This window comes from Mobula hypostoma, chromosome X1 (genome assembly GCF_963921235.1).
Source record: "Mobula hypostoma chromosome X1, sMobHyp1.1, whole genome shotgun sequence".
NCBI lineage: Eukaryota > Metazoa > Chordata > Chondrichthyes > Myliobatiformes > Myliobatidae > Mobula > Mobula hypostoma.
This window is the reverse complement of record NC_086128.1, coordinates 70,197,514-70,221,804: the sequence shown is the minus strand read 5'-3', so window position 1 is coordinate 70,221,804 and position 24,291 is coordinate 70,197,514. Positions and strand designations below refer to the sequence as shown.

The 24,291-nt window shown below is 44.6% G+C and overlaps 1 protein-coding gene across 1 annotated transcript in view; it reads left to right on the top strand.

The window, feature by feature from the left end:
• The window catches only part of LOC134340378 (complement C3-like), a 265,235-nt gene that overhangs the window by 20,366 nt on the left and 220,578 nt on the right, over positions 1–24,291 (top strand). Inside the window, exons 4-7 of the mRNA XM_063037558.1 lie at positions 238–308; positions 11,444–11,538; positions 14,565–14,647; positions 15,810–15,897. Coding sequence (XP_062893628.1) covers positions 238–308; positions 11,444–11,538; positions 14,565–14,647; positions 15,810–15,897 — 337 coding nt within the window. The remainder of the gene's footprint in view (positions 1–237; positions 309–11,443; positions 11,539–14,564; positions 14,648–15,809; positions 15,898–24,291) is intronic.

Here is a 24,291-nt window from a genome sequence, read left to right as displayed (position 1 = left end):
AGCTTTTTAGATGATGGAAAGGTCTCAGGATATCAGGCTGTGAGTCACTCACCACAGAAATCCCACTTTCTGACCCGCTATTATAATTAGAGTGTTTGATGTGCTGCTCCTGTTGAGTTGTTAATCTTTAATGACACCCAGCCTATTGATGTCAAGGGAATAGGTGATGGTAACACCATTGAGTAGGTGGTTAGATTGCATCGTACAGATTAATCTTTGTGTTGTACTTTTCTCCAGTGCTTTATCGCTTGCTCACAGTGGACAGTGAGCTGAAACCGAGCAGAGTCCCAACAATTGTTGAACTTGTGGTAAGATGTTTTGTTTTATAATTATCACAAAGTAACAAGTTTCCCCTCTACAGTGTGTGAAGACTTGTAGCGTCTCTCTGACACAATTTGTAAAGGAATTGTTCCGACTGGAGCAGAGGAATGAACAAAAAACGATGGCTTTTGCAGCTCCTGAGCAGCTAATGATGAACATGAGAAGCATCACAGTGGTCAGGTCTCTGGCACTGAGTCTGGCTCGGTGAGTCAGAAGGCAAGGGGGGATGGGGGGGGGGGGAGAATACGTGAGCTGTGATGATAAGGAATTCATTAAATAGGGGAACAGAAGGGAGGTTCTGTGGGTAAGAATGAGATTCGCGGATGCTATGTTGCCTCCCTGGTGCCAGGGTCTGGGACATCTCAGGTTGAGGACTCAGCATACTTAAGGGAGGATGAACAGCCAGGGGACGTGGTCCATGTAGGTACCAGTGACATGGGCAGGACTAATGACGAGGTTCTGCATAGGGAGTTCATGAAGTTGAAGAGCAGGATCTCCAGGGTTGTGATTTCAGGATTGCTATCCATGCCACACGGGGGGGTGAAGGCAGAACTATGGAGATTATACAGATTAGCATGTGGCTAAGGAATTGGTGAAGGAGGTAGGACATAAGATTTTTGGATCATTGCACTCTCTTCCAGGGAAGGTAGGATCTTTAGAGAAAAATCAGTTGCACTTGAACTGGAGGGGGACTAATATCCTAGTGGGAAGGTTTGCTAATGCTGCACAGTGGGGTTTAAATTACAGCTACAGAGGGATGGGAACCAGAGAGGGATTTAAAGGAAAAAAATCGGAGACAGATTGCAGACTGTTGCAGGAAACATAAGATTGTTATACTAGGTGATTTTAACTTTCTACGTATTGACTGGTAATCCCGCACTGTTAAAGGACTAGATGGGATAGAGTTTATGAAATGTGTTCAGGAAAGCTTTTTTCATCAGTTTGTAGAAGTCCCAATGAGAGAGCGTGCGATACTGGATCTGCTATTAGGGAATGAGACCGACAGTTGACAGAAGTTGGTGTAGGGGAACGCTTTGCATCTAGTGACTACAGTGACATTAGTTTCAAACTCTGGTCCATTGATTGAGACTCTAAATTGGAAAAAGGCCAATTTTGATGGTATCAGAAATGATCTGGAAGTGTGGAATGCGACAGGCTGTTTTCTGACAAAGGTGTACTTGGTAAGTAGGAGGCCTTCAAAAGTGTAAAGATAACAAGTGTAGGGAACCTTGATTTTCAAGAGATATTGAGGCTCTGGTTAAGAGAAAGAAGGAAGTACAAAGTTGGTATAGGCAGGTAGGAACAAATAAGGTGCTAAGGGATATAAGAAATGCTAGAGAACACTTAAAAACAAAATTAGGAGGGCTAAAAGAAGGCATGAAGTTGCTCTAGCAGACAAGGTGAAGGAGAATGTAAGGAATTCTACGGATATGTTAAGAGCAAAAGGATTGCTAGGGATACTCTGGAAGATCGGAGAGGTAATCCATATGCAGAGTCAAAACAGATGGGGGAGATCTTACTATTTTTTTTGCATTTGGATTTACTCGGAAGATGGATGCAAAGTCTGTAGGAGTGAGGAAAAGTGGTATCAACTTCATGGACCCTGTAGAGATTACATTGGAGGAGTGTTTGCTATCCTGAGGCAAATCAGGGTGGATAAATCCTTATGGACTGACAAGGTGTTCTCTCGGACCCAATGGGAGGCAAGCAGAGATATTTAAATAATCCTAGAGACAGGAGAGGTACCAGAAGATCGAAGGATAGCCAATATTGTGTTCCGCTGTACAAAAAGGGATCTAAACATAATCCAGAAAATTATTGACCAGTGAGTCTGATATCAGTTGTGAGGAAGTTATTGGAAGGTATTCTAAGGGACAAGATATATAAGTACTTGGATAGACATAAGACCATAAAATATAGGAGCAGAAGTAGATCATTTGGCCCATTGAGTCTGCTCCGCCATTCAATCATGGGCTGATCCAATTCTTCCAGTCATCCCCACTCCCCGCTTTCAACCCATTCCCTTTGATGCCCTGGCTAATCATGAACTTATCTATCCCTGCCTTAAATATACCCAATGACTTGGCCTTCACAGCCGCTCGTGGCAACAAATTCTACAGATTTACCGCCCTCAGACTAAAGTAATTTCATGGAGTGTTTAAGGATGGTCAGCAAGGCTTCGTGTGGGTTAGGTTATACTAACCAAACTATAGAGTTTTTCAAGGAAGTTACCAGGAAAGTAGATGAAGGCAAGGCAGTAGATGTTATCTATGTGGGCATTAGGCAAGGCATTTGACAATATCCTGTATTGGAGATTGGTCAAGAAAGTTTTGACGGTCAGCATTCAAGATGAGGTAGTAAATTAGATTGGACATTGGCTTTGTGGGAGAGACCAGAGATTGGTAGCAGATGATTGATTCTCTGACTGGAGGCCTGTGATTAGAGGTGTGCCTCAGGAATCTATTTTGGGACTCCTACACTTCGTGATTTTTATAAATGACCTGGATGAGGAAGTGGTGGGATGGGTTAGTACATTTGCTGATGACACAAAGGTTGGGGGAGTTGTGGATAGTGTGGAGGGCTGTCAGAGGTTACAGCGGGACATTGATAGGTTGCAAACCTGGGCTGAAAAGTGGCAGACGGAGATCAACTCAGATAAGTGTGAGGTGGTTCATTTTGGTAGGTCAAATATGATGGCAGAATATGGTATTAATGGTAAGACTCTTGGGACTATGGAGGATCAGAGGGATCTTGGGGACCGAGTCCATAGGAAACTCAAAGCTGCTACATAGGTTGACTCTGGGGTTAAGAAGGCATATGGTGCATTGGCCTTCATCAACCGTGGGATTACATTTAAGAGCCGAGAGGTAACGTAGCTGCCATATAGGACCCTGGTGAGACTCCACTTGGAGTACTGTGCTCATTTCTGGTCCCCACACTACAGGAAGGACATGGAAACCATTGAAAGCGTGCAGAGGAGATTTACAAGGATGTTGCCTGAATTGGGGAACATCCCTTATAAGACCATAAGAAATAGGAGCAGGAGTAGGCCATGCGGCCCATCGAGCCTGCCCCGCCATTCAATATGATCATGGCTGATCTTCTGTAAACTCAGCTCCATCTACCTGCCTTTACTCAATAACCCTTAATTCCCCTAATATGTAAAATTCTATCTAACTGTATCTTAAATATCAAGTCAAGTCAAGTCACTTTTTATTATCATTTCAACCATAACTGCTGGTACAGAACATAGTAAAAACGAGACAACGTTTTCCAGGTCCGTGGTGGTGCATGAAACAATACAAAAACTACACTAGATTACAGACCTATCCAGGACTGCATAAAGTGCACAAAACAGTGCAGGCTCTACAATAAATAATAATAAATAATAAACAAGACAATAGGCACAGTAGAGGGTATAGTAGGTTGGTGTCAGTCCAGGCTCTGGGTATTGAGGAGTCTGATGGCTTGGGGGAAGAAACTGTTACATAGTCTGGTTGTGAGAGGCAAAATGCTTCGGTGCCTTTTTCCAGATGGCAGGAGGGAGAAGAGTTTATATGAGGGGTGCGTGGGGTCCTTCATAATGCTGTTTGCTTTGCGGATGCAGCGTGTGGTGTAAATGTCTGTGATGGCTGGGAGAGAGACCCGATGATCTTCTCAGCTGACCTCACTATCCACTGCAGGGTCTTGCGATCCGAGATGGTGCAAATTCCGAATCTGAGATGTGAGGGTCAGGTAAGATTCTCCACCAGGTGGACACCAAGAAATCTGGCACTCTTAATGATCTCTACGGAGGAGTTGTCGATGTTCAGCAGAGAGTGGTCGCTCCGTGTCCTCCTGAAGTCAACAACCATCTTTTTTGTTTTTCTTACATTCAGAGACAGGTTGTTGGCTCTGCACCAGTCCGTTAGCCGCTGCACCTCCTCTCTGTATGCTAACTCATCGTTCTCGCTGATGAGACCCACCACAGTCGTGTCGTCGGCGAACCTGATGATGTGGTTCGAGCTGTGTGTTGCAGCACAGTTGTGGGTCAGCAGAGTGAACAGCAGTGGACTGAGCACACAGCCCTGAGGGGGCCCCCATGCTCAGTGTGATGGTATTGGAGATGCTGCTTCCAATCCCGACTGACTGAGATCTCCCAGTCAAGAAGTCTAGGATCCAGTTGCAGAGGGAGGTGTTCAGGCCCAGTAGGCTCAGCTTTCCAATCAGTTTCTGAGGAATACACATCAAAGTTGCTGGTGAACGCAGCAGGCCAGGCAGCATCTCTAGGAAGAGGTACAGTCGATGTTTCCGGCCGAGACCCTTCGTCAGGACTAACTGAAAGAAGAGCTAGTAAGAGATTTGAAAGTGGGAGGGGGAGGGGGAGATCCAAAATGATAGGAGGAGACAGGAGGGGGAGGGATGGAGCCAAGAGCTGGACAGTTGATAAGCAAAAGGGATATGAGAGGATCATGGGACAGGAGGCCCAGGGAGAAAGAAAAGGGGGAGGGGTGAAAAACCCAGAGGATGGGTAAGGGTATAGTGAGAGGGACAGAGGGAGAAAAAAAGAGCGAGAGAGAAAGAATGTGTGTATAGAAATAAATATGTGTTGAATGCTGAACTGAAGTCTATGAACAGCATTCGAATGTACGGGTCTTTGTGGGATACGGCCAGGTGGAGGGTGTTGGCAATGACATCGTCTGTTGAACGGTTCGGATACTACGCGAACTGCCGGGGGTCCAGTGAGGGGGGCAGCAGGGTCTTGATGTGTCTCATGACGAGCCTCTCGAAACACTTCATGATGGTGGATGTGAGTGCAACGGGACGGTAATCATTGAGGCAGGACACTGAAGACTTCTTCGGCACAGGGACGATGGCGGCGGCCTTGAAGCACGGAGAAGCGATAGCGCTGCTCAGGGAGATGTTGAAAATGTCAGTGAGAATCTCTGCTAGCTGATCTGCACATCCTCTGAGCACTCAGACAGGAATATTGTCTGGTCCAGCAGCCTTCCGTGGGTTGGCCCTGCGCAGGGTTCTCCTCACATCGGCCACGGTAAGACACAGCACCTGGTCATTGGGAGGAGGAGTGGTCTTCCTCGCCGCCATGTCATTTCCCGCCTGAAACCGAGCCTAGAAGTTGTTCAACGCATCTGGGAGGGAGGCATCACCAGCACAGGCAGGTGGTGTTGTCTTGTAGTTGGTGATGTTCTGAATGCCCTTCCACATGCGCCGCGTGTCTCCGCTGTCCTGAGAGTGGCTGTGGTTTCGCTGGGTGTGTGCATGCTTTGCCTCTCTGATGGCCCGGGACAGTTTGGCCCTCGCTGTTGTTAGGACTGCCTTGTCGCCTGCTCTGAAGGCGGAGTCACGGGTTCTCAGCAGCGGACGCACCTCCGCGGTCATCCATGGCTTCTGGTTAGAGCGTGTCGTGATGGTCTTGGCCACAGTGACGTCATCGATGCACTTGCTGATGTAGCTCGTCACCGATGCCGTGTACCCCTCTAAGTTGCTGGAGTCGCCATCGGTTGCAGCCTCCCTGAACATGTGCCGGTCGGTGTGCTCAAAGCATTCTTGAAGAGCGGAGAAGACTCCTGCTGGCCGGGTTTTCACCTGCTTCTGAACTGGTCTGGAGCGCCTGACGAGCGGTCTGTATGCTGGGATTAGCATAACAGAGATGTGGTCTGAGTAACCGAGGTGGGGGCGGAGCTCTGCCCGGTACGCGGCCGGAATGTTTGTGTAAGCAAGGTCCAACGCGTTCTCCCCCCTCGTTGCGAAGTCCACGTTCTGATGGAATCTGGGGAGCACTGACTTAAGGTTAGCGTGATTAAAATCTCCAGTGACAATAAACAGTCCACCAGGGTGTGCGTTCTGCAGTTCGCTAATAACCCCATGCAGTTCACAGAGCGCCTCCTTAGCATTAGCGCTGGGGGGATGTAGACATTGACTATAATGACAGTGGTGAATTCCCGTGGTGAATAAAATGGTCTGCATCTAACAGTCACAAACTCCACTAGCGATGAGCAATATCTGGAAACCAACGCCGAGTTCTTGCACCATTCCGTATTGATGTAAACACACAAGCCACCACCGCGAGTCTTACCGGAGAGAGCTGCATCTCTATCTGCTCGAAACAAGACGAGCCCGTCCAGCTGAATGGCGGCATCCGGAATTGCTGAGCCATGTCTCTAAAAACGTATGCACAGCAATACGGCTCCCGCCGAGTATTTCGTTGAAGTCGCATATGGTCCAATTTATTTTCCAGGGCGCAGACACTGGAGAGCAGAATGGACGGGAGAGCCGACCGGCTAATATATTTAGTGACGAAGCCTCAACCGCTTCCCGGGGCAGAGAATTCTACAGATTCACCACTCTCTAGGAAAAACAGTTTAACCATATAACTATATCATAATTACAGCACGGAAACAGGCCATCTCGGCCCTTCTAGTCCGTACCGAACTCTTACTCTCACCTAGTCCCACCGACTTGCACTCAGCCTACAAGCCTCCATTCCTTTCGTGTCCATATAGCTGTCCAATTTAACTTTAAATGGCAACATCGAACCTGCCTCAACCACTTCTGCTGGAAGCTCATTCCACACAGCTACCACTCTCTGAGTAAAGAAGTTTCCCCTAAACTTTTGCCCTTTAACTCTCAACTCACGTCCTCTTGTTTGAATATCCCCCACTCTCAATGGAAAAAGCCTATCCGCGTCAACTCTATCAATCCCCCTCGTAATTTTAAACACCTCTATCAAGTCCCTTCTCAACCTTCTACGCCCCAAAGAATAAAGACCCAACATGTTCAACCTTTCTCTGTAACTTAGGAGATGAAATCAGGTAACATTCTAGTAAATATTCTCTGTACTCTGTCTATTTTGTTGACATCGTTCCTATAATTCGGTGACCAGAACTGTACACAATACTCCAAATTTGACCTTAACAATGCCTTGTACAATTTCAACATCACATCCCAAATCCCATATTCAATGCTCTGATTTATAAAGGCCAGCATATCAAAAGCTTTCCTCACCACTCTATCCACATGAGATTCCACCTTCAGGGAAGTATACACCATTATTCCTAGATCCCTCTGTTCTACTGAATTCTTCAATGCCTTACCATTTACCATGTATGTCCTATTTTGATTCGTCCTACCAAAATGTGGCACCTCACATTTATCAGCATTAAGCTCCATCTGCCATCTTTCAGCCCACTCTTCTAACTGGTCTAAATCTCTCTGCAAGCTTTGAAAACCGACATTATTATCCACAACTCCACCGATCTTAGTGTCATCTGCATACTTACTAATCCAATTTACCACCCCATCATCCAGGTCATTAATGTATATGACAAATAACATTGGACCCGGTTCAGATCCCTGAGACACACCACTAGTCACCGGCCTCCAATCTGACACACAGTTATCCACCACTACTCTCTGGCGTCTCCCATCCAGCCACTGCTAAATCCATTTTACTAATTCAATATTAATACCTAACGATTGAACCTTCCTAACTAACCTTCCATGTGGAACCTTGTCAAAGGCCTTAGTGAAGTCCATATAGACAACATCCACTGCTTTACCATTGTCAACTTTCCGAGCAACCTCTTCAAAAAATTCAGTAAGATTTGTCAAACATGACCTTCCACGCACAAATCCATGTTGACTGTTCCTATTCAGACCCTGTCTATCCAGATAATTACATATACTATCTCTAAGAATACTTTCCATCAATTTACCCACCTCTGACGTCAAACACACAAGCCGATAATTGCTAGGTTTACTCTTAGAAACCTTTTTAAACAATAGAACAACATGATCAATACGCCAATCCTCCGGCACCATCCCCGTTTCTAATGACATTTGAAATATTTCTGTCAGAGCCCCTGCTATTTCCACAGTAACTTACCTCAAGATCCTCGGGAATATCCTGTCAGGACCCGGAGACTTATCCATTTTTATATTCCTTAAAAACGCCAGTACTTCACCTTCTTTAATCATCATAGTTTCCATAACTACCCTACTTGTTTCCCTTATCTTACACCCCAATTCAATATCCTTCTCCTTAGTGAATACCGAAGAAAAGAAATTTTTCAAAATCTCCCCCATCTCTTTTGGCTCCGAACATAGCCATCCACTCTGATTTTCTAAGGGACCAATTTTATCCCTCACTATCCTTTTGCTATTAATATAACTGTAGAAACCCTTTGGATTTATTTTCACCTTACTTACCAAAGCAACTTCATATCTTCTTTTAGCTTTTCTAATTTCTTTCTTAAGATTCTTCTTACATTCTTTATATTCCTCGAGCACCTCATTTACTCCAAGCTGCCTATATTTATTGTAGATCTCTCTCTTTTTCCGAACCAAGTTTCTAATATCCCTTGAAAAACACGGCTCTCTCAAACTTTTAACCTTTCCTTTCAACCTAACAGGAACGTAATGTTTCTGTACCCTCAAAATTTCACCTTTAAATGACCTCCATTTCTCTATTACATCCTTCCCATAGAAGAAATTGTCCCAATCCACTCCTTCTAAATCCTTTCGCATCTCCACAAAGTTTCTCCTCATCTCCATCCTAAGTCTTCTACCCTGAATCTTGAGGCAATGTCCCTTAATTCTTGTCTCACCGGCCAATGGAAACAACTTTCCTACTTCTATCCTATCCGTCCCTTTCAAAATTTAGTATGTTTCTATAAGATCTCCTCTGATTCTTCTGAATTCCAGAGAGTATAGTCCCAGGCGATTCAATGTCTCCTCATAGGTTAACCCGTTCATCCCTGGAATCAACCTGGTGAACTTCCTCTGCACTGCCTCCAAAGCCAGTATATCCTTCTTCAAGTATGGAGACCAGAATTGCACACAGTACTCCAAGTGCGGCCTCACCAGTACCCTGTATAGTTGCAGCATGACCTCCCTGCTCTTGAATTCAGTCCCTCTAGCAATAAAGGCCAACATTCCATTTGCCTTCTTAATAACCTGCTATTATAATTATAGGTTGAATGAACTCGGTCTTTCCTCCTTGGAGTGATAGAGGCTGAGAGGTGACCTGATAGAGGCATTGACCGTGTGGATAGTCAGAGACTTTTTCCCAGTGCTGAAATGGCTAACACAAGAGGGCACAGTTTTAAGGTACTTGGAAGTAGGTACAAAGGAGATGTCAGGGGTAATTTCTTTTCCACAGAGAGTGATGAGTGTGTGGAATGGGCTATCAACAGCAGTGGTGGAGGCAGAAATGATAGGGTCTTTTAAGAGACCCCTGGATAAGTACAAGGAGCTTAGAAACATAGAGGGCTATGGGTCAGCCGAGGTAGTTCTAAGGTAAGGACATGTTCGGCACAGATTTGTGGGCCGAAGGGCCTGTAATGTGCTGTAGGTCTTCTATGTTTCTGTGTTTCTAATGGTATGTCACAGGGATTAGTGCTGGTCCATTCCTGTTTCTTCATCTTTATCAATAATCTGGATGATCATGTGGTTAACTGGCCAAGCACATTTGTGGATGACCTCAAGATTTGTGGTGTATTAGACAGTGAGGAAGGCTATAATGGCTTGCAGAGGGACCTGCATCATTTGGGAAAAATGGCAGATGAAATTTAATGCAGACAAATGTGAGGTTTTGCACTTCGATTAGCCTAGCCAGGGTAGGTCTTAGACAGTGAATGGTAGGACACTGAGGTGCATAGTAGAATAAAGGGATCTGGGATACTGGTCCATAATTAATTGAAAGTAGCATCACCTATTAGGGTTGTAAAGAAAGCATTGACCTCCATAAATTAATGTATTGATACAGGAGATGCAATGTTATGTTGAAGTAGTATAAGATGTTGGTGAGGCCTAATTTGGAGTATTGTATGCAGTTTGGGTCACTTACCTGCAGAAAAGATGTAGATAAGTTTGAAAGAGTACAGAGAAAATATATGATGATGTTGTCAGGTCTGGTGGACACAAGTTATAATGAAAGATTGAATAGGTTAGGACTGTATTCTTTGGAATGTAGAAGATTGAGAGGAGTTTTGATAGACGTATACAAAATTGTGAGAGGTATAGATTGGGTAAATGCAAGCTGACTTTTTTTCCCACTGAGGTTGGGTGGGACTACAACAAGAGGTCATAGGTTAAGGGAGAAAGGTGAAAAGTTTAGGGGGAACATAAGAGGAAACGTCTTCATTCAGAGGGTTATGAGAGTGTGGAATGAGCTCCCAGCACGTGGTGCATGTGGGTTTGATTTCAACATTTAAGAGAGGTTTCGATAGGTGCATGGATGGTAGGGTTTTGGAGGGCTGTGATACCAGTGCAGATCAATGTGAGTAAGAAGTTTAAATTATTTCAGCATGAAATAGATGGGCTAAAGGGCCAGATTCTGTGCTATGATCTTAAGGAGGATCACAACAACACTGGGTCTTAATGTAGATGAAATTACAGCAAATAGTCATTGAAAAAAATTGTCTTAGAATGAAAATATTAAGTAAATTTGGCCTGCACTTTAGAAGAACAATAGGCTATATGATCAAAGGATGCAAGTTTTAAAATAGCTTCACTGGGTAGATGCTAGGAGCATGCTTGCTTTGGAGGAATAATTTGGAACCACAGTCTCCACGTAAGTGGTTATTTTATGCTGGACTGAGGTCAGAAGAAACATGCAGAGTCATTGTAAATGTCGAAATCTAAAGTGGGTGCATATCTGGAATATTGGAGAAACCAAGGTATTGAGCTTGGGAAAGTGGACAAGTTTAGCTCGTCAATGATTTGTCTGAATGATACTGCAGGAAGGAGGGGTCATCTGCTCCATTGCTGCTTCTGTTTCTTAACTTCTCAGGGTTGTTAGGGTTTTAGAAACTTAACATGAGTATTAGAAATCCTCCCTGTTGCTCAATGCCATTCCCTCCTCCTCTCTTTTCCAAAGTGACGTGTAGTCCAATTGATTATCTTTTGAGATCTGAGGTGACAGGAGTGTGTAAGGTGTGCACGTGTTTTTGAGCTGACAAAGCCTTGGACTTTGACTGCACCAAACCACCGCTGCCAGACGACCTTACAAAGTGATGACCTCGGCAGCTTCTCAAATGTGTGAATCATCACTTCAGTATGTGACTGGAGGGTTTGTATAATTAATACTCCAATTTATTCTGACATCTAATTCTAATTTCAGAATCCACAAGATATTATCGTAGAACGGAAAGAAGTCATTACGAATGAAGCCGGTGGAATTATTGGAAGCACCTATAAAATACCAGAGATTGTGAAGTATTTACAAATTCTTGCCAGAGAGATTACTGTCAGAGATCTTGGGCCTTTGTTTATTAAACCTTAAAAAGAATTAAAGAAGATCTTAATGAAACTGAGATTGGTGTGGTGGGGAGGGGGGCACTTGCAGATCATGGAAATCTGAGATAATACTCCATCTGCACAAATCATACAGTCATTGGGTAGCATCAAATTCTGAGTGGATTTGGGAAGACATTTCATATTATTAAAAAATCTAGAACTGGGGGCATGTTTTCAGAGTAAGGTATTGTCTGTTTAAATGGAAATGAGGGGGAATTTCTTCTCATTCAAACTTCTTAACCTCAGAACTCTGGGAACGGAATCAGTGTATATATTCTTGCAGATTTGGATGAATTTTAGTTCTATAGCAATGTCTAGCACGGATTGCCAGGATCAGATCTGTTACAATCTTATTAAATGGTAGACAAGGCTCCATAGCTGCATAGCAGACTCTTATTTCTTATATTTGGGGGGGGGGCAAATTCAGCACTAAAAATCTGTACAAGCAAAAACAAAATCAGTACCAATATCACACACCCATTCAATAGTGATGCAAATAGTTTCTGACGTTTGCTACTGATTTTGGTTCTTCTGACCCCAGTGTGATGAGAGAATCTGTCGACTCATTCCCTGGATGTGGGAACTTTACGACAAGTAATCAAGTTGTGACTCGGTACTTTTAGTCCCGAGTTTGAATCCTACCACAATTAAATGTAATTTCTAAAATAAATCTGGATTAAACTGCTAACCTCAGTAACAGTGACCTTAAAGCGAATATTTAAATATCCTTTCCTAATTTGTGTGCTATCTAATTCTGAACTTTCAGGTTTTCGGTTCAAAATCGATTTACACTAGACACTAGAATACTATAGCACAGTACAGGCCCTTCGGCCCTTGATGTTGTGCCGACCTATCCTAAAAAAAGTACTAAACCCACACTACCCCATAACCCTATATTTTTCTTTCATCCATGTGCCCGTTCAAGAGGCTCTTCAATACCCCTCATGTGTTAGCCACCGCCACCATCCCTGGCAAGTCATTCCAGCCACCCACAACCCTCTGTGTAAAAAACTTACCCCTGATGTCTCCCCTAAGCTTCCCTCCCTTAACTTTGTACATATGCCCTCTGGTGTTTGCTATTCGTGCTCTGGAAACAAGGTGCTGGCTATACACCCTATCTATGCCTCTCATAATCTTGTAGACCTCTATCAAGTCCCCTCTCATCCTTCTACGCTCCAAAGAGAAAAGTCCCAGCTCTGCTAACCTTGCCTCATAAGATTTGTAACATCCTGGTAAATTTCCTCTGCACCCTCTCCATATGTTCCACGTCCATCCTATAATGAGGTGACCAGAATTGAACGCAATACTCTAAGTGTGGTCTCACCAGAGATTTGTAGAGTTGCAACATGACCTCTCTACTCTTGAACTCAATCCCCCTATTAATGAAGCCTAGCATCCCATAGGCTTTCTTATCCTATCATATCTTATCAACCTGTGCAGCGACCTTGAGGGATGTATGGATTTGAATCCCAATGTCCCTCCGTTCATCCACACTCTTAAGACAGTCAGTCAGTCAGTGGGTGCCATCCCGAATCCAGGGTTGGCGGCTATGCACCGCAATCTTCTTCGATCTTGCGACAGCACTGAGTACAGCCTCTCCTCCAGTTTGTTCTTGCTGGCTGCCTTGGCACCGCCCGCCGCCGCCCCCGCCGATCTCGAGTCCGAGGCCGTGTCGGCCTCCAGCCGTGGCCACTTCTTCGAGCTCGGCCCTTCCTTGGGAGGAGGCCTTGGGCAGGTCCAGGCACATGGTACAGCGTCCAAGTTCATCATGTCTCTTCTAACTAGGTGCATAGCTCACTCTTAATTAACCAACCATTAACCCTGTACTCAGCCTTCTGGTTTATCCTTCCAAAATGAATCACCTCACACTTATCCGGATTGAACTCCATCGGCCACTTTTCTGCCCAACTCTGCATCCTGTCTATATCCTCTTGTAGCCTTCGGCAACCTACAGCTCCATCCACAACTCCTCCAATCTTCGTGTTATCCGCAAACTTACCCATCCTTCCGCCTCTTCATCCAGGTCATTTATAAAAATCACAAAGAGTACGGGTCCCAGGGCAGATCCTTGTGGCACTCCACTAGTCACCGACCTTCGGGCAGAATACTTTCCTTCCACTACTACCCTCTGCGTTCTTCCTGTAAGCCAATTTTTTTATCCAAACAGCCAACGTTCCACTGATCCCATGCCTCATGACTTTCTGGATGAGTCTCTCCTGAGGGACCTTGTCAAATGCCTTGCTAAAATCCATGTAGACCACATCTTCCGCCCTACCCTCATCAATTTATTTTGTTATCTCTTTAAAAAACTCAATTAGGCTTGTGAGGCACGACCTTCCCTTCACAAAGCCATGTTGACTATCCTTGAGTAGACTGTACTTCTCCAAATGCTCGTAGATCCTATCCTTAAGAATCCTTTCCAGTAATTTGCAGGCCACGACGTAAGACTCACAGGTCTATAGTTCCCACATAACACAATATATATTACACATAGCACAAGTTCCCCAAGGTAGTATAAAGACCACTGTTCTTATCTTCTTTTTCCCAATCCACTCCTACACTTTGAATTGGATGATCCCAATAATGAATTTATTTTACAAAGGCTTTTTGAATTTTGGCCATTTCCTGTGTATTTCAGGCAGAAGTGGTTTGTTATTTGGAGTCAAAATATCCTCTCCCAATTTTCTCAAGCTGCGTTTCACCTTGTCAGCTGAAGTTAATGTGTCCAATAATCTCAGTGTGTTCCAGACTTGTTTTCTAATCTAATTTATTTGTGCCTTTTAGAATATCTCACAGTAAGTCAGTACAGTAGTGAAGAGAAGCATTTTATTGGTTTTCAAGGAGAAAATATTTTTATTAGAAGTTGGTTTGTTAACAAAAAATATTCAAAAACTTGGCAAAAATTTCATATAATTCAGTAGTTTAATATCAAATATATTTTGCAGTATTGGAATATGGAAGATTATTGCAAGATACGAAAATGCCCCCGATGCAAATTTCACAACTCAATTTGAAGTGAAAGAATATGGTGAGGCAAATTAAATATTGTACTTAAACATAGTAAATGAAATTAAAGGTAAAAGTATGGTTTCCTATGATATAAAGATTATAGCTGACATGAAACCTAGAGGAAAATGTTTTTATGTGATTTGTTGTTTCTACCTTGATATGTCTTCTGTCAATTGCATGTAAAAGCAAGTATTTTGGATGATGGTATATAATTCAGTTCTTAATGTTCTTGTAGGTCCTTTCCTCTCTACTCTACAAATGCCCCATCTTATGATATCCACGAACAAGATTCAAGCAGGCAGCACAGCTATTAGACGGAAGTGATAACTGTGTTCACATTGCAGAAAGCTGAACAAGAGCACCAACAGTTCGTTTATAATGCCTGTGCCTGAAACGTGCTTTAAAACGATCTGCTGTAGCAATACCCAGACCAGTTCACGGATCCCTACCTAAGAAGGTCACATTTAATTACTTCCAATTAATCTGCTCTCCTTGGAGGGTGGTGTAATTTCAATCTATAATTTCAACCCACCATAGTTTTCTTCAGCTCTCTACCCCTCTGGGGTATCTTCATTCCTCCAACATCTGCTTCTTTAATGTCTATGAATGCTATTGTTCCAACAATTGCGGGTCAATCCTTCACCTGCCAAGACCCCAATTTCTGCAGTTGCTTCTTTAAACCTTTCTACATTTTTGGGACACCCTTTGTATCTCCAGCTTGACCAACCCATTGTCACATACATCAATATATTCTAATGCAAAATAGCACAGGTGCTGGACATCTGAAATAAAAGCCAAGTTTTGGAAATACTCAGCAGGTCAAACAGCAATTATGGAGAGATAAAAATGTTTCAAATTGATTATCTTTCTCCAAAATTGGAATAGTGTCTAATTTATTGAGTATCTCTTAAATAAGTTTGTTTTTAATCCTGTTTTTAGCTACAAGATTGCATTTTTGAGATCCAAATGGAGCCATTTTGCTAAATTAAAGGCAACATTTAAATGGAATCTGAATTAATCACGGGTTGTAATTTTTGCAATAGTAATTAATCCATTTGTTATAAAGAATTTTGAGGATGACATGATAAGAAGTGATACAGATTTTCATTGTCCAAGTCCTTTGAAGCTCCTTGCATTGTTCATGGGGTTAAACATGACTGTTTTTCTTGTATCTTCATCAGTGTTGCCAAGCTTTGAAGTTACCTTGGCTTCAAAACAGCCATTTTTCTATGTTGATGACACGGAATTGAACGTTACAGTCACTGCAAGGTTGGTATTGCCTTCTATCAGAAAATGGGTTTTTTGAATAAATTGGGAGAGAGTTGTTGGCATCACCTGTGCATAATTTGGGTGTAGTGTTACTCTCATTTCTGCATTGATTTAAATGACATGGAAATTGCAGTGGAGTTGTGTGTTGGCCAGTGTTGACTTGGAAACTGAATAAACCACTTGTTTTATTTCAAGGGCATACTTGTTTGAAGTAGTGAGTGAGAAAGTGTCATCATGCAGGGCGGGAGCCATTTGAAAACTGTAAGTCTCATCAGGAGTGAGTTTTATCTGAGCCGGTAAAAAGAAGGGAAGTATAAGCAGAGCAGCCATCGAATAGGATGATTTGGCAGATGACTGTGTGGCTGAGGAATTAGTGCTGGGGCAGGGTTTCATATTTCTGGGTGATTAGGATCTCTTCAGGGGAAGCTTTGACTTGTACAAAAAGGACAGTTTATACCTAAGGCTTTGGGAACAAATATCTTTGCAGGCAGGTTTTCTAGAGCTGTTGGAGAAGGTTTAAATTAATTTGGCATGAGAGTGGGAAACTGAATGATAGGGCTGAGGATAGGGCAATTGCTACACAAATAGATTCAGTGTGTAGTGAGGCTGGAGATAGGGCAAAATTGGTATGAGTTGAAGTGTAACATGGAGGTAAAATTAAAAAGGTGATGAATCAAGGACCAAATGTCTTTGAATGCACGCAGTATATGGAATAAGGGCAATAATCTTGTAGCGCAATTAGAGATTTCCAGTGTGCATCACTGCGTCATGGCTGAATGAAGTTCACAGTTCGGAGCTTAACATTCAAGGATGCATCGTGTATTGAAAGGACAGTCTCTGTTGGTAAAAAAAAATCAAATCCTTAGAGAGAGGACATAGGATCTGAAGATATAGAATCCTTGAGGGTAGCGTTAAGAATCTGCAAGGGTAAAAAGACCCTGATGGGAGTTATATACAGGCCTTCAAATCATAGCCAAGATATAGGATACAAATTACAATGAGAGATAGAAAAAGCATGTAATCAGGGCAATGTTACCATAGTGATGGGGGATTTCAATATGCAGGTAAGTCAGGTTGATGAGTGTAGATTGTGAAAATCAAGTTGAATCAAGAGAGGGAATTTGTAGAATGCCCACGATATGATATTTTAGTGCAGCCTATGGTTAAGCGCAGATGTGGTAAGGCAATTCTAGTTTGAATGTTGTGTAATGAACCAGAATTGATTTGAGAACTTAAGGTAAAAGAAGCATTAAGAGGCAGTGATCATAAAATGATAGAATTCACCCTGCAGTTGGAGAGGAAGAAGATAAAGTCAGGTGTATCAGTATTATAAGACCATAAGACATAGGAGTAGAATTAGGACATTCAGCCCATCGTCCGCTCTGCAATTTCATCATGGCTGAAGCCAGACCCTATTCAACCCATACACCTGCCCTCTCACCATATCCCTTGATGCCCAAACCAATCAAGAGTCTATCAACTTTCACTTCGAATATACCCAGAGACCTGGCCGCCACTGCAGTCTGTGGCAGAGCATTCCACAGATTTACCACATTTTGTCTAAAAAATTATTGCTTACTTCTATTCTAAAAGGTCTCCCCTCAATCTTGATGTTGTGCGCTCTAATTTGGGATACCTCCACCAGAGGAAACATCCTCTCCATATCCATCTATCTAATCCTTTCAACATTCAGTAAGTTTCGATGAGATCCCCACACATTCTTCTAAATTCCAATGAGTACAAACCCAAAGGTACCAAACACTCCCTGTATGTTAACCCCATTCACTCCCGCATTCATCCTCGTGAACCTCCTCTGGACTCTCTCCAATGACAATACATCCTTTCTGAGATAAAGGGCCCAAATCTGCTGACAACACTCCAAGTACAGCCTGACTAGTGTCTCATAAAGCTTCAGCATTATCTCCTTGTTTTTTTTTTATTTTCTATTCCCCTTGAAATAAATGCCAACATTGCATTTGCCTTCGTTACTACAGACTCAACCTGTAAATTAACCTTTTGGAAGTCTTGCATGAGGACTCCCACATACATTTGCACCGGGGATATTTCAATTTTTTCCCTATTTAAATAATAGTCTGCATTATTGTTCCTTTAACCAAAATGTATTATCATATATTTCCCAACTTTGTATTCCATCTGCCACTTTTTTGTCAATTCTTCCAATTCGTCTACCTGCTGCACTTACATTGCTTCCTCAGCATTACCTACCCCTCCACCCATCTTCATATCATCCGCAAACTTTGTCACAAGTCCATTATCTAAATCATTGACAAACAATGTGAAAAGTAGTGGTCCCAATACTTACCGCTGAGGAAAACCATTAGTCTCTGGCAGCCAACCAGAAAAGGCCCCCTTTATTCCAATTCACTGTCTTCTGCCTGTCACCCATTTCTCTATCCATATCAGTATATTTCCTGTAACACCATAAGATTTTATTTTGTTAAACAGTCTCACGTAAGGCACCTTATCAAATGCCTTCTGGAAATCTAAGTAAATGACATCCATTGCCTTTTCTTTGTCCACCCTACTCATTAATTCCTCAAAGAATTCTAACAGATTTGTCAGGCAAAATTTCCTTTTACAGAAGCCATGCTGACTTTGACTTATTTTATCATTAGCTTCCATAGTAAGGGACTCCAACACTTCCCCAAACACTGAGGTTAGGCTAACTGCCCTATAATTTCCTCCCTTTTGTCTTCCTCCATGACCTTGCCAGAATCAAGTGATTCTTGAATGATCAGGGCTAATGCATCTGTCATCTCATCAGCAACCTCTTTCAGGACTCTGGGATATAGTCCATCTGGTCCAGGTGATTTATCCACCTCAACACCTTTCAGTTTGCCTTGCACTTTTTCCTGTGTAATAGCAATGATATTCACTCCTGCTCTCTGACAGCCACTGACCTTTGGCATATAGCTAGTGTCTTCCACAGTAAAGACTGAAGCAAAGTACTTATGAAATTCATCTACCATTTCTTTGTCCCCCATTACCACCTCACCATCATCATTTCCCAATGGTCCAACGTCAACTCTCACCTCCTTTTTCCTCTTTATATAACTGAAAAATACTTTTAGTATCCTGCTTTATATTATCGGCTAGTTTGCCCTCATATGTTATAGTAAGGGACAGAGGGTCCAGTGAGATGGAGGAACTGAGCGAAATACATGTTAGTAGGGAAGTGGTGTTAGGTAAATTGAAGGGATTGAAGGCAGATAAATCCCCAGGGCCAGATGGTCTGCATCCCAGAGTGCTTAAGGAAGTGGCCCAAGAAATAGTGGATGCATTAGTGATAATTTTTCAAAACTCGTTAGATTCTGGACTAGTTCCTGAGGATTGGAGGGAGGCTAATGTAACTCCACTTTTTAAAAAAGGAGGGAGAGAGAAACCGGGGAATTATAGACCGATTAGCCTAACGTCGGTGGTGGGGAAACTGCTGGAGTCAGTTATCAAGGATGTGATAACAGCACATTTGGAAAGCGGTGAAATGATCGGACAAAGTCAGCATGGATTTGTGAAAGGAAAATCATGTCTGACGAATCTCATAGAATTTTTTGAGGATGTAACTAGTAGAGTGGATAGGGGAGAACCAGTGGATGTGGTATATTTGGATTTTCAAAAGGCTTTTGACAAGGTCCCACACAGGAGATTAGTGTGCAAACTTAAAGCACATGGTATTGGGGGTAAGGTATTGGTGTGGGTGGAGAATTGGTTAGCAGACAGGAAGCAAAGAGTGGGAATAAACGGGACCTTTTCAGAATGGCAGGCGGTGACTAGTGGGGTACCGCAAGGCTCAGTGCTGGGACCCCAGTTGTTTACAATATATATTAATGACTTGGATGAGGAAATTAAATGCAGCATCTCCAAGTTTGCGGATGACACGAAGCTGGGTGGCAGTGTTAGCAGTGAGGAGGATGCTAAGAGGATGCAGGGTGACTTGGATAGGTTGGGTGAGTGGGCAAACTCATGGCAGATGCAATTTAATGTGGATAAATGTGAAGTTATCCACTTTGGTGGCAAAAATAGGAAAACAGATTATTATCTGAATGGTGGCCGATTAGGAAAAGGGGAGGTGCAACGAGACCTGGGTGTCATTATACACCAGTCATTGAAAGTGGGCATGCAGGTACAGCAGGCGGTGAAAAAGGCGAATGGTATGCTGGCATTTATAGCGAGAGGATTCGAGTACAGGAGCAGGGAGGTACTACTGCAGTTGTACAAGGCCTTGGTGAGACCACACCTGGAGTATTGTGTGCAGTTTTGGTCCCCTAATCTGAGGAAAGACATCTTTGCCATAGAGGGAGTACAAAGAAGGTTCACCAGATTGATTCCTGGGATGGCAGGTCTTTCATATGAAGAAAGACTGGATGAACTGGGCTTGTACTCGTTGGAATTTAGAAGATTGAGGGGGGATCTGATTGAAACGTATAAGATCCTAAAGGGATTGGACAGGCTAGATGCGGGAAGATTGTTCCCGATGTTGGGGAGGTCTAGAACGAGGGGTCACAGTTTGAGGATAGAGGGGAAGCCTTTTAGGACCGAGGTTAGGAAAAACTTCTTCACACAGAGAGTGGTGAATCTGTGGAATTCTCTGCCACAGCAAACTGTTGAGGCCAGTTCATTAGCTATGTTTAAAAGGAAGTTAGATATGGCCCTTGTGGCTACAGGGGTCAGGGGGTATGGAGGGAAGGCTGGGTTCTGAGTTGGATGATCAGCCATGATCATAATAAATGGCGGTGCAGGCTCGAAGGGCCGAATGGCCTACTCCTGCACCTATTTTCTATGTTTCTATGCTACCTAATATGCTCTTTCCTTGGCTTTATGCAGTCCTTAACTTCCCTTGTCAGCCATGGTTGCCTAGCCCTGCCATTCGAGAATTTCATCTGTGGGACATATCTATCCCTGCATCTTGTGAACTATTCCCAAAAACTTCAGCCACCTCTGTTCTGCCATGCTACCTGCTAGTGTCCCCCTCCAAACCAACTGGGCATCTCTTCCCACATGACTCTGTAATTCCCTCTATTCCATTGTGATACTAATACATCTGACTTATGCTTTCCCTCTCAAATTGCATTATAAATTCAATCATATTATGATCAATGCCTCCAAAGGGTTCCTTTACAATAAGGTGATTAATAAAATCTGAGTTATTACACAACACCCAATCTAAGATTACACAACACCCAAGCACAAGCTGTCATAAGGGTGGGGCGCTGGTGGCGGACCCAAATGCAAGACACAGACACTGAAGTACTAGGAACAGGACAGGACTAGAGACTAGAGTTAGGGACGTGTTGGATGCAGACTATGAGCTGGGACAAGAACACAGATTTGGCCTAGGGCATTGGCTAGGCAAGTGGGACCAGGAAAAGGAACTGAGAACTAGGAGCCTGGGCTTGGACTCCAAGGCGGAGACTGGACAAGGACCCAGAACCTGGGTCTTGATTCGGGCTCGGACCCCAAAACTAGGCGAGGACATGACGTGGCTACAGGACTGGACATGGCTTGGGTTCCTTGAGGTTTGGATTCTTCGTGGCTTGGGTTACTCGAGGCTTGGGTTCTTCGTGGATGGGTTCCTAGTGGCTTGGGTTCCTCCAGGCTTGTGTTCCTCGAAGCGAGGACATGACGAGACTTGGGTTCTTCGAGGCGAGGACATGACAAGGCTTGGGTTCAGACTCCGAGCCAGAGACTGGACAAGGATCAAGAACCTGGGTCTTCACATGGGCTCGGACTCCGGAACTAGGAGAAGACATGACGTAGTCTTGGGAGACAGGAACCTCGGAGCCTTGGGCGAGGACTGGACGCTCGAGCCTTGGGCGAGGACTGGACGCTCAGAGCCTTGGGCGAGGACTGGACGCGCAGAGCCTTGGTCCAGAGCATGGGAACACGGAGCCGTGGTCTAGAGCATGGGAACATGGAGCCTTGGACTTGAGAGACAGGAACATGAAACACAGAGCCGGGACCCCTCCTTGGGAAGAGGACGTAGGGCCGGGACTCATACACAGAATGCTGAACACGACGAGACGGGTCTCAACACTAGATAGCGGAAAACGGCCGGACCTACCGAGCAAAGGCGTGGACACAGAGACAATTCCAACTCAACGATAGACAGTTCCTTATCTTGACACAGCAAGGCTTCTGTCTCGCTCCGGTGGTTGAACTTGACAAGGTTGCAGGCAAGGCTTCAGAAGGAAGGGGAATAGAAGGGAACGGTCCAGCCTCAGGGTAACGGCAAAGACGGCCTGGCTTACTCAACGGAGGCAAGGACAGGAAGGGACAGATCCAACTGCAGGGTAATGGCAAAGACGGCCTGACTTACCCCACAGAGGCGAGGATGGGATACTGACGAGATGAACCAGCACGCACACTCGAATCCAGAGCCAGTTATATTCGCAGCCCCAAGACGAGCATCAGGTGCCTAAGATTAAGCCCAACTGAAACAAGGGACAGCCGGAAGACCTGGAGTCCGGAGTCCACGGGTTGGACCAAGAACCGGAATGCAGACTTCATGGACTGGACCATGATATTACGTTCCCCCCCCCCCCCCACGGGAGACTAAGGATGACCTGGGTGGGTGTGGGCGGTATTTAATCAGGAGGGAACCCAGGAAAACGAGAGTTAGACGACAGTGTCTGCGTTGCTGGACCCACGTATGGTAGGTTCGTTCTGTCGCAAGGGTGGGGCGCTGGCGGCGGACCCAAATGCAAGACATAGACACTGAAGTACTAGGAACAGGACAGGACTAGAGACTAGAGTTAGGGACGTGACTCGATGCAGACTAGGGGCTGGGACAAGAACACAGACTTGGCCTAGGACATTGGCTAGGCAAGCGGGACCAGGGCAAGGAACTGGGAACTAGGAGCCTGGGCTTGGACTCTGAGCCAGAGACTGGACAAGGACCCAGAACCTGGGTCTTGACTTGGGGTCGGACACCAGAACTAGGTGAGAACATGACGCGGCTACAGACTGGGCATGGCTTGGGTTCCTCGAGGCTTGGGTTCTTCATGGCTTGGGTTCCTCGAGGCCTGGGTTCCTCGAGGCGAGGACATGACAAGGCTTGGGTTCTTCGAGGCGAGGACATAACGAGTCTTGGATTCGGACTCCCATCCAGAGACTGAACAAGGACTTGGAACCTGGGTCTTGACTCGGGCTCGGACTCCGGAACTAGGCGAAGACATGACGTAGTAAACACAAAATAATCTGCAGATGCTGGGGTCAAAGCAACACTCACAGCATGCTGGAGGAACTCAGCAGGTCGGGCAGCATCCGTGGAAAAGATCGGTCGACGTCGAGTTCCTTCAGCGTGTTGTGAGTGTTGACATGACGTGGTCTTGGGAGACAGGAACCTTGGAGCCTTGGACGAGGACTGGATGCTCGCAGCCTTCGATGAGGACTGTACGCTCGGCGCCTTGGTCTAGAGCATGGAAACATGGAGCCTTGGACTTGAGAGACAGGAACATGGAACACAGAGCCGGGACCCCTCCTTGGGAACAGCACGTAGGGTCGGGACTCATACACAGAATGCTGAACACGACGAGACGGTTCTCAACACCAGGTAGCGGCAAACGTCCGGACCTACCAAGTGAAGGCGTGGACACAGAGACAGTTCCAACTCAACGATAGACAGTCCCTTATCTGGACACAGCAAGGCTCCGGTGGTTGAACTTAACAAGTTTGCAGGCAAGGTTGCAGACGCAGGTTGCCGGTAAGGCTCCAGACACAGGTTGCAGGCAAGGCTTCGGAAGGAAGGGGAAGGGAAGGGAACAGTCCAGCCTCAGGGTAACGGCAAAGATGGCCTGGCTTACCCAATGGAGGCAAGGACAGGAAGGGACAGATCCAACCACAGGGTAACGGCAAAGACGGCCTGACTTACCCCACAGAGGCAAGGATGGGTTACTGAGGAGACGAACCAGCACCCACACTCGAAACCAGGGCCACTTATATTCGCAGCCCCAAGATGAGCATCAGGTGCCAATGATTAAGTCCAGTTGAAACAAGAGACAGCCGGAAGACCCGAAGTTCAGAGTCCACGGACTGGACCGTGAACCAGAACGCAGACTTCATGGATCGGACCATGACACAAGCTGCTTTAAAAAGCCATATCGTAGGCACTCAACAAATTCCCTCTTGCAATCCGACACCAATCAGATTTTTCCAATCCTCCTGTATGTTGAAGTCACCCATTACAATTGTGACATTACCCTTATTACCTGCCGTCTTGCTCCCTTTGCAATCTCAACCTTATAGCTTGGCTATTATTTGGGGGCCTATATATAATTCCTATAATGGTGTTTTAACTCTTGCTGTTTCTTAACTCGACGCACAAAGATTCACCATTCTCTGACCCTACACCACTTCTTTCTAAAGATGCAATTCTAT